General features: G+C 39.4%; 1 protein-coding gene across 1 annotated transcript in view; it reads left to right on the top strand.

Moving 5' to 3' along the window:
* Adss (adenylosuccinate synthetase) overlaps window positions 1-14,458 on the top strand; it is a 418,041-nt gene extending 403,583 nt beyond the window's left edge. Inside the window, exon 10 of the mRNA XM_071672269.1 lies at window positions 10,364-14,458. Within this exon, the coding sequence (XP_071528370.1) occupies window positions 10,364-10,416 (53 nt within the window). The 3' untranslated portion in view covers window positions 10,417-14,458. The remainder of the gene's footprint in view (window positions 1-10,363) is intronic.
* Window positions 14,459-15,918: the final 1,460 nt, after the last annotated feature.

Genomic DNA, 15,918 nt, shown 5'->3' with positions numbered 1-15,918 from the left:
CCCCGCTCCCGTCCCCTCTAGTCGCTTTCTACGACACGCGAGGAATACGTGGGAAGTATTCTTTCACCCCTATCCCCAGGGATAATATACATATATATATATATACATATACACATACACACACATACACATACACACACATACACATACATACGCACATATATACACACACACACACATACATATATATACATATGAAAAATGTAAGAAACAATTTAGAAAACTGAAACTTCTAGCTTGAAATGAATGAAAAAAATGAATGTCACATAATGGTTCAACCTCTGGCTATGGATAAAAGGAAATGTATAATTTATTTACACAAACGTCAATAGCAGTTCTCATCAATTTAACCACTGTATCAATAAGCTTCAATGTCTAAGCTACATTTTTTCCAATTTCACTATTTTCTTTCACATTTTCAATTGTGTCTGAAGGTTCTACTTCAAGAGTGATTGTTTTTCCAGTAAGGGTCTTCACATCTTGGTTACATCCACACACATTTAGGCACCCCACTCTGAGCCTTCGAGGAGGATGCTTTACTTGTGGTGCTGACCTCCCTGACGACAGGATGATGAGGAAAGTAGAATGTGGGGTATGGGCTGTTCATCTCACCCTCAGGTATCTCTTCAATGATGCCTTCCATCCAGCTGAGCGTGCCGTTGGGGTTACGAGACAGGATCTTGTTGCCGATCCCTGGGGATAGGGGATTAACAATACTTCCCACGTATTCCCTGCGTGTCGTAGAAGGCGACTAAAAGGGGAGGGAGCGGGGGGCTGGAAATCCTCCCCTCTCGTTTTTTTTTTTTTTTTTTTTTTTTTTCCAAAAGAAGGAACAGAGAATTGAGCCAGGTGAGGGTATTCCCTCAAAAGGCCCAGTCCTCTGTTCTTAATGCTACCTCGCTAATCGTGGGAAATGGCGAATAGTTTAAAAGAAAAAGAAATATATATATATATATATCCCTGGGGATAAGGGAGAAAGAATACTTCCCACGTATTCCCTGCGTGTTGTAGAAGGCGAATAAAAGGGGAGGGAGCGTGGGGCTGGAAATCCTCCCCTCTCTTTTTTTTTTTAATTTTCCAAAAGAAGGAACAGAGAAGGGGGCCTGGTGAGGATATTCCCTCAAATTCCCAGTCCTCTGTTCTTAATGCTACCTCGCTAATGCGGGAAATGGCAAATAGTTTGAAAGAAAGATATATATATATATATATATATATATATGTATATATATATATATATATATATATATATATATATATATATATATATATATATATATATATATGTATAGTTTCTTTGTCAGGGGTTGCAGAGTTATTAATAAAATTTATGATACAAGCTTTCTTGTAACTTAGATCTCCAGTTTGTCTTAATCATTTTGTTTCCAGCCATTGTTTTTTGCTTTTTCTCCTATAGATAAGATCTAATCATCTATATTCATTTAAAGATAATTGCATATTCAGTATTTTCACCAAGTACTAAAGGTATGGTATGTGTTTATAATGTTCCTGGTCTGGACAGGAAATGTGTGAAATTTGAGTGAGACTTCAGATGATTACGTAAACACTAATGTGATCAGTGCATAATTTTTTTATTATTTATAACAAAAATTATACCTGGGGAAAGGGGATTAAGAATACTTCCCACGTATTCCCTGCGTGTCGTAGAAGGCGACTAAAAGGGGAGGGAGCGGGGTGCTGGAAATCCTCCCCTCTCGTTTTTTTTTTTTTTTCTTTTTTTCCAAAAGGAGGAACAGAGGGGGGCCAGGTGAGGATATTCCACAAAGGCCCAGTCCTCTGTTCTTAACGCTACCTCACTAACGCGGGAAATGGCGAATAGTTTAAAAGAAAAAAGAAAGATATATATATATATATATATATATATATATATATATATATATATATATATATATATATATATTTTTTTTTTTTTTTCATACTATTCGCCATTTCCCGCGATAGCGAGGTAGCGTTAAGAACAGAGGACTGGGCCTTTGAGTGAGTATCCTCACCTGACCCCCTTCTCTGTTCCTTCTTTTGGGGAAAAAAAAAAAAAAAAAAAAAAAAAAAAAAAAAAAAAATGAGAGGGGAGGATTTCCAGCCCCCCGCTCCCTTCCCTTTTAGTCGCCTTCTACGACACGCAGGGAATACGTGGGAAGTATTCTTTCTCCCCTATCCCCAGGGATAATATATATATATATATATATATATATATATATCTTTTTTTTCTTTCATATATATATATATATATATATATATATATACATATATCTTTTTTTCTTTCATACTATTCGCCATTTCCCGCCTCAGCGAGGTACCATTAAGAACAGAGGACTGGGCCTCTGAGGAAACATCCTCACCCGGCCCCCTTCTCTGTTCCTTCCTTTGGAAAATTTAAAAAAAGAAAATGAGAGGGGGAGATTTCCAGGCCCCCGCTCCCTTCCCTTTTAGTCGCCTTCTACGACAGGCAGGGAATACGTGGGAAGTATTCTTTCTCCCCTATCCCCAGGGATATATATATATATTTATTATTATACTTCGTCGCTGTCTCCCGCGTTAACGAGATAGCACAAGGAAACAGACGAAGGAATGGCTCAACCCACCCACATACACATGTATATACATACACGTCTACACAAGCACATATACATACCTATACATCTCAATGTATGAATATATATACACATGCAGACATATACATATAAACACATGTACATAATTCATACTGTTTGCCCTTATTCATTTCCGTCACCACCCCACCACACGTGAAATGAAAACCCCCTCCCCCTGCGTGTGTGCGAGGTAGTGCTAGGAAAAGGCAACAAAGGCCACATTTTTCACACTCAGTCTCTAGCTGTCATGTATAATGCACCGAAACCACAGCTCCCTTTCCACATCCAGGCCCCACAAAACTTTCCATGGTTTACCCCAGATGCTTCACATTCCCTGGTTCAGTCCATTGACAGCACGTCGACCCCAGTATACCACATCATTCCAATTCACTGTATTCCTCTCGTGCCTTTCACCCTCCTGCATGTTCAGGCCCCGATCACTCAAAATCTTTTTCACTCCATCTTTCCACCTCCAATTTGGTCTCCCACTTCTTGTTCCCTCCACCTGTAACACATATATCCCCTTTGTCAATCTTTCCTCACTCATTCTCTCCATGTGACCAAACCATTTCAAAATACCCTCTTCTGCTCTCTCGACCACACTCTTTTTATTAACACACATCTCTCTTACCCTTTCATTACTTACTCAATCAAACCACCTCACACAACATATTGTCCTCAAACATCTCATTTCCAACACATCCACCCTCCTCCTCACAACTCTATCTATAGCCCACGCCTCGCAACCATATAACATTGTTGGAACCACTATTCCTTCAAACATACCCATTTTGCTTTCCAAGATAATGTTCTCGACTTCCACACATTTTTCAATGCTCCCGGAACTTTCGCCCCCACCCTATGATTCACTTCCACTTCCATGGTTCCATCCGCTGCCAAATCTACTCCCAGATATCTAAAACACTTTCACTTCCTCCAGTTTTTCTCCATTCAAACTTACCTCCCAATTGATTTGTCCCTCAACTCTACTGTACCTAGTAACCTTGCTATTATTCACATTTACTCTCAGCTTTCTTCTTTCACACACTTTACCAAACTCAGTCACCAGCTTGTGCAGTTTCTCTTCTGAATCAGCCACCAGCGCTGTATCATCAGCAAACAACAACTGACTCTTTTCCCAAGCTCTCTCATCCACAACAGACTGCATACTTGCCCCTCTTTCCAAAACTCTTGCATTCACCTCCCTAACAACCCCATCCATAAACAAAGTGAACAACCATGGAGACATCACACACCTGTGCCGTAAACCAACATTCACTGAGAACCAATAACTTTCCTCTCTTCCTACATGTACACAAGCCTTACAATCTCGATAAAAACTTTTCACTGCTTCTAACAACTTACCTCCACAGAGCATCTCTATCAACTCTATCATGTGCCTTCTCCAGATCCATAAATGCTATGTACAAATCCATTTGCTTTTCTAAGTATTTCTCACATACAGTTTTCTAAGCAAACACCAGGTCCACACATCCTCTACCACTTCTGAAACCACACTGTTCTTCTCCAATCTGATGCTCTATACATGCCATCACCCTCTCAATCAATACCCTCTCATATAATTTACCAGGAATACTCAACAAACTTATACCTCTGTAATTTGAGCACTCACTCTTATCCCCTTTGCCTTTGTACAATGGCTTTATGCAAGCATTCCACCAGTCCTCAGGCACCTCACCACCTCTCACATCACCACTGCTTGTTATCACCTCCCCATTATCCCCCTTCACTGATGTTCCCATTTGTTCCCTTGTCTTACGCACTTTATGTACCTCCTTCCAAAACATTTTTTTATCCTCCCCAAAATTTAATGATACTCCCTCACCCCAACTCTCATTTGCCCTCTTTTTTGCCTCTTGCACCTTTCTGTTGACCTCCTGCCTCTTTCTTTTATACATCTCCCACTCATTTGCATTATTTCCCTGCAAAAATCGTCCAAATGCCTCTCTTCTCTTTCACTGATAATCTTACTTCTTCATCTTTACCACTCACGATCCTTTCTAATCTGCCCACCTTCCACGCTTCTCATGTCACAAGCATCTTTTGCACAAGCCATCACTACTTCCCTAAATACATCCCATTCCTCCCCCACTCCCTTTGTGTCCTTTGTTCTCACCTTTTTCCATTCTGTACTCAGTCTCTCCTGGTACTTCCTCACACAAGTCTCCTTCTCAAGCTCACTTACTCTCACCTCTCTCTTCACCCCAACATTCTCTCTTCTTTTCTGAAAACCTCTACAAATCTTCACCTTTGCCTCCACAAGATAATGATCAGACATCCTTCCAATTGCACCTCTCAGTACATTAACATCCAAAAGTCTCTCTCTCATGCGCCTATCAGTTAACACATAATCCAATAACGCTCTCTGGCCATTTCTCCTACTCACCTAAGTATATACTTATGTATATCTCTCTTTTTAAACCAGGTAGTCCCAGTCACCAGTTCTTTTTCAGCATATAAATCTACAAGCTCTTCACCATTACCATTTACAACACTGAACACCCCATGTAGACCAATTATTCCCTCAACTGCCACATTACTCACCTTTGCATTCAAATCACCCATCACTATAACCCGGTCTCGTGCATCAAAACTACTAACACACTCACTCAGCTGCTCCCAAAACACTTGCCTCTCATGATCTTTCTTCTCATGCCCAGGTGCATATGCACCAATAATCACCCATCTCTCTCCATCCTCTTTCAGTTTTACCCATATCAATCTAGAGTTTATTTTCTTACACTGTATCACATACTCACACCACTCATGTTTCAGGAGTAGTGCTACTCTTTCCATGGTTGTGTGGCATGGGTTATGGATAGGGTTGTGCAGAGGAGGGTGGATGTGTTGGAAAAAGGGTAAAGGGTAAAAGGGATGTGTGGTAATAAAAAGTGTGGTTGAGAGAGCAGAAGAGGGTGTATTGAAATTGTGTGGTCACATGGAGAGAATGAGTAAGGAGAGATTGACAAAGAGGATATATATGTCAGAGATGGAGGGAACGAGGAGAAGTGAGAGACCAAATTGGAGGTGGAAGGATGGAATGAAAAGATTTTAAGCGATTCGGGCCTGAACATACAGGAGGGTGAAAGGCGTGCAAGGAATAGAGTGAATTGGTATGATGTGGTAAACTGGGATCGACGTGCTGTCAATGGATTGAAGCAGGGCATGTGAAGCGTCTGGGGTAAACCATGGAAAGTTTTGTGGGACTTGGATATGGAAAGGTAGCTGTGGTTTCAGTGCATTATTACATGACAGCTAGAGACTGAGTGTGAACGAATGTGGCCTTTATTGTCTTTTCCTAGCGCTACCTCATACACACGCGGGAGGGTGGTGCCATTTCATGTGTAGTGGGGTTGCAGCGGGAATGGATGAAGGCAGCATGTATGAATATGTGCAAGTGTATATATATGTATATGTCTGTTTATGACATTATTTGATAAAATATGAATAATGTCTGTGTATGTATGTCTATGTGTATGTTGAAATGTATAGGTGTGTATATGTGTGTGTGTGGGTGTTTATGTATATACATGTGTATGTGGGTGGGGTGGGTCATTCTTTTGTCTGTTTCCTTGCACTACCTCGCTAACGTGGGAGACAGCGACAAAGTTTAATGAATGAAATAAATGAATATATGTAAATATGAGAGGGAGCTGTATTAGACAAAGGGGAAGGTTGGGTGGATTGCTTCTGTCAGTCCTGCCAATAAGCATTTGAAACTGCACTGCATAGATCAATTAAGAAACTGAATCACCAGGCAGGAATGAGGGGGGAAACTTTTGAGGGATGGATTGTCTGAGTGAAGGGAAGAAAAGGACCCCATGTTAAAGGGGCCTTCTCCAAATGGGTTGAGGTGACTGTGGAGTGCCACAGTGCTCTGTTTTAGAACATTTATTCTTGTACTATGTAAATGACTTACCTAGAGGTATGGACTTTATTTGAATATGTTTGCATATGATGCAAATATCATAAGGAAAGTGAAAAGCAAGGAGGATTTTATCATTCTACAAAGGGTCCCAAACACACTCTTTTAAGTTGGTCTGGTACATGATCGATGAAATTGAACCCGAGCAAATATGAAGTGCTGAGGAAGTGAAACAATGAAAAGAGGATTCGCCTTGTTTATTATCAAGCAGGAAAGAAGCTTGTGGATTTTGTATGTAAGAAGGATTTGGGAGTTAACATTCTCCGTAAGCTGTTTGCTGAGTCCCACTTTAGGAGAATAGTTAGGTAGTCTACCATGGGAGAGAGATAAGTGGGCATGACCTGATCACAAATTTTCAGGTTTTGTAAAAGATTGATGATGTGAACAGTAAACAGTTCTTTGAGAGATGTGGGGAGAGAGCTACCATTAGACATCACATGAAATTAAGCAAGAAACGTATTCAAAAAGATGTGAAAAAGTACCTTTGTATCATGAGTATGGTAGATGAATGAAATAAAAAGACTGAGGATATGGTTAATGTAGATGCTATACATAGATTTGAAAAGTTGTATGATTATGGGGAATGTTGAGGAGGTTAGGCCTCACAAGTTTAACACTCCCTCCTTGTACAATGCAGGTAGGTGATTAGTGCTTATCCTCTTCGTCAAAGGTTCCGGCTGGAATGTTTGAATGTGTTTAGATGTAACCAAGATGAAAAGGAAGAAATAGGTATTACATTTGAGGAGAGGAATCTGGATGTTGTAGCTATTAATTGAAACAAAAATTCAAAGGTAAAGGGAAAGAATGGTTTAGAAATGTCTTAGGAGTAAAGTTAGGGATTAATGTGAGGGTGATAACTAAGGAAGGGGTAGCTTTTCTACTTAACCAGGATTTGTGCAACTGTGTGAGAGACTGTAAGGGCCTTAGACTTATTTGAGTAAAAATTGAAAGTGGATTGCAAAAGGTAGATGATTATTAATACTTATGCACTTGGCCATGACAAAGATGATGTGTTATGAGAGCAGTTAAGAGAGGGTGTCAGCAGTTTTGATGCAAGAGGCTGGGTATTAGTGGTATATGATTTGAATGTATAAATGGGTATTGAAGCAGGTGAGAGTATAACTTGGGTTATTCAATGATGTAAATGTGAATGGTGAATAGCTTGTGGAATTGAGCTGAAAAACAAGTGGTGATTAGGAATACTGGTTTAAGAAGAGGGACATGAATAGGTATATGAGAAGTATGAAAGATAGTAAGGGGATGTTATTGGATTGCATAGGGGCTGGAGGTATGAGAAAGAGACAAACTTAGATATGACTGTGCTAAGAGGAGACAGCTGGTGGAATTGCTGATCATTACTGGTTGAGATGAGGGCAAAGATATAAAGTGGCTTTCATAGAAAAGGAAATTATATGGATGTTGAAAGTGAGTTTGAAAGAGAGGCTTTTATGAAGAAATACCAGGGGAGATTGAGTGTACAGTGACAAGGTGAGAGTAAATGAATCTAGGGGACTGAGTAAGGAGTGGTTGGTGTTTAGGGAAGCAGTGCCAGCATTTGCAAGAGAAGTGCATGGCATGCAGAATGTGGGAGGTAAGAAACAATATCAATTGTTGGGATAATTAAGTTAAGTTGCAGATGAAAGAGAAAACTGACGTGGGCTGTACTTACAGGGACGGAATATAAGTGAATGAGAAATGTGTACAAGAGAAAGTGGCAGGAAGTCGAAAGGGAGGTGCAGGAGCTGAAAAAGAGGGCAAATGAAACCTGTCATGAGCGCGTATTAACAAACTACAGAGTGAAAAAGAAAATGCTTGGATGGGGGTTAATGGTATGAGAAAAGCAGAGATTATATTGGAACATTGTTGAATGGGGCACATAAAGAAGTGGTAAAAGGTAGAATGAGGTGAAGATGAGGTTGAGTGAGTACTGTGAAAGATTGTTGAATACGTATGATGATAGGATGGCAAATATAGGTCATTTGGATCAGGGTGGTATGCTTGAGACAGCCATGGCTAGTGGTTTGGTAAAGAGAGAGGTGGTGGTATTGCAGATGAATTTCTTAAGAAATGTGTTGATTGTGTTGTGATATGAGATGTTGAAGTGACCAGTAGAATGCCTGTACAGTGCCATTGTATAAAGGCTTGGGAGACAAAGATAAGTCATCAAATTACAGAGTTGTATGGGTATATGTTTGTTGAGCGTACTGGTAAGGTGTATGGGAGAGTTGATTGAGATGGTAGTGGCATGCAGAAAGCATCAGACTATTGGATGAACAAAATTGTTTCAGGAATGGTGGAGGATATGTGAATCAAGTGTTTGCTTTGAAGAATGTGTGTGAGAAATACTTAGAGTAACAGAAGGATTTGTATGTGGCATTTATAGAGCTGGAGAAAGCACATGTTAGGGATGATAGATATTTTCTGTGGAAGGTGCTACAGATTTAAGGTTTAGGAGGAAAGGTATTAGAAGCCTCTAATACCTTTCTCCCAAGGTGAGTGCAAGAGGGTAGAGAGGAGGGCAAGTGGTTCCAGGTGTTGATGGTATCTATGGAACAAGAGTGTGATGTCACAATGGCTGTTTTAATCCATTTATGGATGGAGTGGTGAGGGAGGTGAATGCAAGGCTTTTGGAAAGAGGAGCAGGTATGGAGTCTGTTGATGATAGGCAGGCTTGAAAGGTGAGTCCATTGTTTGTTGATGATAATGTGCTGGTGGCTGCTTCAAGTGAGAAATTGCAAAAGGTTATGTCTGAGTTTAGGAGACTGAGCGAAAGGAGCAATTTGAGATTATTAGTTTTGAGGTTATTAGTTTTAGCAAAGAAGAGAGAGTTTTATTTATAATGAGATTGAATGGAGAGAATTTGGATGAAATGGAGTGTTTTAGATAATTAGTAGTGGATATAGTGGCAAATGGTACTGTGGCAGCTAAGTGAGCCATAGGGTGGGTTAGGGGCAAAGGTCTTTGGTTGCATTGAGGAGTTTTTGGAAAGAAAGGTTACTATCTTTAACGGCTGTGATGGGATGTTTGATGGTGTATTAGTCCCATCAGTGCTGTAAGGTTGAAAAGTACTAAGACAGAAAACTGTAAAGAAAAGAGTTAGTATGTTGAAAATGAAATGTCTATGGACATTATTTGGTATGAGGAGAGTTGATTGAATATGAAATTATAGGCTAAGAAAGAGGTGAGGTAGTAAGAAGAGTGTGTATGAGAGAGTTGAGGAGGATGTTCTGAAATGGTTCAGACACATGGAAAAGATGAATAAGGAAAGGATGACAGAGTTTATACATGTCAGAAGTAGAGGGAAAAAGGAAAAGGGGGAAAGAGGAGGAGTTAGAAGGATGGAATGAAAGATGCTTTGAAGGATTGGGGCCTGAAATTACAGGAGGGTGTAAGGCATGCAAGTGGTAGTGAATTTGAGTGATGTGGTGTACAGGGGATGCTGTGCTTTCAGTGGGTTGAACCAGGGCATATGACATAGTTGGGAAACTATGGTGTGGGGGCTCTGGTTTCGTTGCATCATATGTATATGACAGTTAGTGAGTAAATGTTAGAGATAATGCCATTTCAACTGTTCCTGGTGCTACCTCACTAACACAGGAAGTTGAGACAATTGTCATTTGCTCTGATGCAATTGCCCATTCTTGATACTGTTACTGTCAATTTGTTATCAAAGTTCTTTTATTGTCACTTGAATCAGTAGTATAAGTTGATTTACATAGATTTTTGAAGTTTTAAGAATATGGTCTTAGATCTTCACAATTTTCATAAGCTGTGATGTGATATTAAAATTGATTTAACATTATTTCAGTGAAATGGATTGGTGTTGGAAAATCACGTGCCTCCATGATCACAGTCTTCTAAGAATTTGACCTCTATTGTTAAAAGTGAGTTGGTGAAGAGACCCATCAGTGAGAAGCTGCAGCATTATGAAAATAGAAGGTTCTGTAATTTTTTATATCTTCTTGAATGGTACAAGCAATGCAACAGGTAAAACGGAATTGACATGGATGATTTATTGTTGGTTAACACTAGATTGGAGGTTAACATTAGCTAATCTGCAATTATTATTTTTGTTGTAAAAAACATGTTTTGTAGGTATAACAAAAAAATTTAATGTAAATAATCTGAGGCTTTCAGTGACTACAGGTGCTATCTAGAGGAATCATTGCCCTAACCCTTTGGATGTGCGTTATGACTTCACAGGCATACCCAGTTGATGCTATTTTGCCGTTGAAAAATGAAATACTGTGATGAACTTTTTTACCACTTTTCTAACATCATAAACCCATGAAGTTTTACTTTGCACTTAAATTCCCCAGAAAACATAATCTTTATTTTATCCATGTAAATGAATGAATAAATAATGATTTACATTGGATGTATGCAGCTATTTGGCTGGAAATACACAGTTGAGGTATTACTGATATTACAGAACTGGGAGGTCATGATAGTTTCAACTTAAGTAATCATACAAGAGTTTAAGATTAGGGTGAGCTGAATATTTCCGCTCTCTGGATAAGCATATGGGTGAGGTACATTTAGATAACCAAAGTTACAGAGTAAATAGTATGTTTTATTCATTATATGCTTCAGTGAACATAAAGTGATGAATAGTTACAGTAATACAGTAGTTGACATGCTACATAGCCTATCTCGCAGGAAAACAGTTGTTCACTTGGATAGTTATGTATTTGTTTTGTTCATGGACTGTTTATGAAGTTCCCAATGATAGGTATCAGACTTTTCTTATATATGCCTGTACAAGCACATATTGAAACAAGTCTATTGTGGTGACAGTTGGTGGTCTGTGATGAAGGGGCATAGGGGGGGGCTCTGTGACAGGTGTATCAGTAGTTTATTGCCAAACTGCTGTTAGCTGCCGGTGTTGGTCAAAGATGGTGGACAGGTTCAGGGAGATGAGGGCCTCTTGGCAGGTGGTATAAAAAGTGCCTAGGATAATTCTGCATGCCCTTTTCTGCACTCTTTCTAGCTGGTCTCCCTGTGTAGTGAGGAGGATTTGGCTGGGGAAGTGTAGGTGAACTCTATTAGAATGAAGATGGTACAGACATTCCTGAGCTCAGTTAGTAGAATGCTTAGAAATATCAGTCTGTGGAGAAAGCACAGATGGTATGAGGAATATTTGGTGATTGCAGTGACATGACTCTTCCAGTTTAAACCTTCCTCTATTGTGACCTAGAGGATACCAGAGCCTAGTGTGGTGTCAGGGGATGTCATGTACTGCATTACCAAGAGGAGCAGATGAAAAACTGGCCTCATTTGCTCTCATCCACTCTTATCTGTCATGTATGATGCTGTGAAATCAGAGCCCCTGATCCATGATTAGACCCTACAGACCTGTCTGTTGTTTCTTCTGACTGCTTCACATGTCCTGATTCAGCCCAATGACAGCATATTATCCCCTTTATACCACATCGCTCCAGTTTGCTTTATCCTTTGGATGCATCACACTCTCCTGCATGTTCAGTCCCAAGCTATCATTCCATTCATTCCATCTTTCTACCTTCTCCTAGGTTCCCCCTTTTCCTTGTTCCTTCCACTTCTGATATATATACCCACTTATTCATCTTGTCCTCACACATCCCCTCCATATGTCCAAGCTTTTTCAGCACAGCCTGTTTATCTTGCATTGTAATCTTACTACCACACCACTTATTGTCCTCAAACATTTCATTTCCTGAGATTCACCATAACCTTTACATTTTTGTCTGTCTCTTGCCTCACACCTTGATAGCACTAATGGGACTACATTACCATCAAACATACACATTTTTACCCTCAGACACAGTGACCTTTCTTTCCACACATTCCTAAGTTTGCCGAAGACCTTTTTCCTTTGGCTCACTTTAACTCTCATGGTTCCACTTGCTGCTGTATCAACTCCCAGGTTTCTTAAACACTACTTCCTCCAAGTTCTTTTTTTCAGACTGACACTCCAACTAACATATCTCTTTTTACTGCTGAGTGTGATAAACAAACTTTTGTTCACATTCACATGACTCCTTTCACACACACACTCCCACAGTCAGACATCAACTTATGCAGTTTTTCACTCAAATCTGCTGCCAGCACTGTGTCATTAGCGAAGCAACAACTGATTCACCTCCCTCACCACCTCATTCATAAACAGATTAAACAGCCAAGGTGACATCATACATCCCTGCTGCAGACCCACCTTCACCGTGAACCACATAATCTTTTCTTCCTATTCGCACTCTCACTTGTTCTGAAAGCTTTCCTCTCACACTATATATTTGTAGGACCTTCCACAGAGCATCTCTATCAACCCCATAACATTCATTCCTCAGATCCACAAATTATGTACAGATTCTTCTGTTTCTTGTATTTTTCACACACTAGAAAATGAACTTTTTATCAGAAAATCTATATGTTCAACATCCTGAACTCATTTGCTCTGTTTGCTTCTTAATTATATTTCTGGTAGGCATGAAAAAACATCATAAACTTGAGCAAAAGACTTCAGTTGAACTTTGAAATGTAGACTACGATCAAGATCATAACTGAGGTGTTCTTTAGTGATAATGCTAAAGAACACCACTGATTCTCAAGTCCTCAGCATCAATTTGTTCACTCTACTCTTCCCACTCATGATATCCTGGAAAGAATATAAGAGAGCTTTTGAATGAGAAGAGTTTAAGGGGTGCCACCTCTTACCTCTTTTCAAAACATTGTAATTTCTTTTATGAAGCAGAAGTTTATTCAGTATGTATTCACAGAACATATCATGATGTTATGACATCCTTGACATATCTAATTTATGGTAAAAATGCAGAGAAAAGTTTTATAAACTGAATTCTGCCTGCACAGTACCAACAAGGGTTACAGGTGACTACTGTTTGTTTATATTCTTTTTACTGTGAGTATCTGGAGATGCTAGCGCTTGCTGGTTTCTGATGTTCTCTTTTTTACTAAGGGTATCTGGAGATGCTAGCACTTACTAGGTTATGGTGTTCATTGCAAGATTCAGAGAAACTGGGAGATGGCCGAAGTATGGGGAAATTTTTTTGACAAAGGTGAACTACAATCAACCATTGCATTTAGTTGTTATAAGGCTTCTGTCAGCTAGCATATCCAAAGGGTTAATAAAAGTTTCAACATTCTGTTATCTATTGAGACCTTGAGAAATTAATAAAGGTGGCCAGGTCTTGGAAGGTGAAGGAAAATATACTTAAATGAACATGATTGAAAAGAATTTCTACCCAACCATGGTTAGGTTGTAGATTCTTTGGTAAATTCGTATAACAATTTTAATGTAAGAGTTTGTAGGTCCACAATTAATCCACAGAGAAATGAAGTTTCCTTTCTAGATTTTTCAGTGGGTGTTTTTAGGTACAAATTGTTATGTTGTGCTTCATTTGTGCATTGATCATCAACCAATACCATTTGCATTCTTCATCCACTAGTGCTGTTTGCATTCATCACCATAGCAAGTTCATATTTAAGTGCTTTCTATTGGTAACTATTATTTTAAAACTGTCCTGAGTATTTGAAAGTGTTACAAAGGTTTTAGATTAAACAAACTTTCCATCTTCTCCCATGACAAAGTGTATACTGACAAACATATTTCAAAATACCCACTTATTGATTATGGAACATCCTGCAACAGAAATGGAGATTTCTTCCTATCATTTAGATGTTCCATAGTTTAGCCTTTTTATGTACCCTCTCCATTTTCAGAAAAGGCAAAACAGGCTTATTTTCTGTTAGGAACTGAGCAAACAGTGCTTAGGCCTTGCTACACCAACACACATGGTCAAAACCATTTATCAGTAAAATCATTTAGAAAATGATTGTACATGTGTACTATTTCTTGGATGATTACAATAAAGGTGTTAAAGATGTTTGAATAAAAGAATGTAACATTTGTTGCGTTTCTTATACTTTGCAAATTTTCTATGCTTCAAAAGCCTTTCAACATTATATGGATATAAAAGAAAGGCAGCCTTTGTATTCTGATTCCATAGGCTACTGTATTAAAAAAGAGATTGATGATTTGATTTAAAACAAATGTATTGAACATTAAATTTTTTGTTATCTGCCAAACTCTACAGTCCTTTTCCAATTTTGCATTTCACAAGATGATCAGGAAAGATGTATATTTGTGGTAATCAGTCATCTAAACAAACGCTGTATTAACATATATTCCAAGATATTTCACTCCAGTTTCTATAGTATGCATATGCTGCAGTCCTCTACAAGCAGTTCATCCACTCCATGGTAAACCATGCCCCACCTGTTTGGTCTTCCATCCTCTGAAAAAAAAAAAAAAGAAATGCTGCAAACCATACAATATATATCAATCAGAACAATTGCTGGTTACCTAGTAACCACACACACCCCCGCATGAAAACAAAGATATCCCCCAGCACAATCCCACTTCTACATGCTTGTCACTGACTTCATTGCAGTAGCACTAGACTGCCTCCACCCAAACTATTCCATAACTAACCACCATCATTAACCTCAGCTCACTAATTACCCCTCTCCAAAAACATCATAACCCCATCAAAGCACATACCCAGTGAAATGACCTGACAAGCACTATACAACTGCCCTTCCATCTTAGTTTTATTTACCACACACACACACACACACACACACACACACACACACACACACACACACACACACACATATCACTACACTTTATTACCAATTAAGAAATGATGCATATGCATTCTTTTCTTCTCCCCCACACCCAGTCACCACCCTGTGCATCAGCAAGGTAATGCCGAGAACCATGCAAAGAAAGGTCACATCCGCTCGTGGCCATATTCGAACTGCCATGTGTAATGCATCAACCACAGCTCCCTATCCACATCCAGGCCTCATAGGCTTTTCCATGATTTACCCCAGATGTTTTACATGCCCTGGTTCAGTCTATTGACTGCACAGTGACTGCAGGATACCATATCATTACCCTCTCAGGGGGGGCCAGCCATGCACACTGTATAAAGACATCTTTTGTTACAAATCGAGGTGCTAACTTACAGGGATATCTTAATGGATGTTGAATGCTATAACCCCCCTGGGCTGGGTAACTGTCTCCAAGGAGGCAGGGTGCTTAACTGACACTGCATTCATCTGTTTACTGTGTAACTTGAAATCACTTTGGGTTGCCAAGGCGATTCTTTCAATTTCCCTGGTTGATTATATCACTGCCACTTTGTCACTTTTCCACTTCACTTTGCCACATTTCCTCCACTCTATGAATATCCATATATTTTTTTTCATACATATTAGCCATTTCCTGCATCAGCAAGGTAGTGTTAAGAACAGAGGACTGAGCCTTACAGAAAAAACCCTCACTTGGCCCCCTTATCT

The sequence above is a fragment of the Panulirus ornatus genome, chromosome 17, assembly GCF_036320965.1.
Source record: "Panulirus ornatus isolate Po-2019 chromosome 17, ASM3632096v1, whole genome shotgun sequence".
NCBI classification, from domain to species: Eukaryota; Metazoa; Arthropoda; class Malacostraca; order Decapoda; family Palinuridae; genus Panulirus; species Panulirus ornatus.
This window is presented reverse-complemented; position numbering and strand designations above follow the sequence as displayed.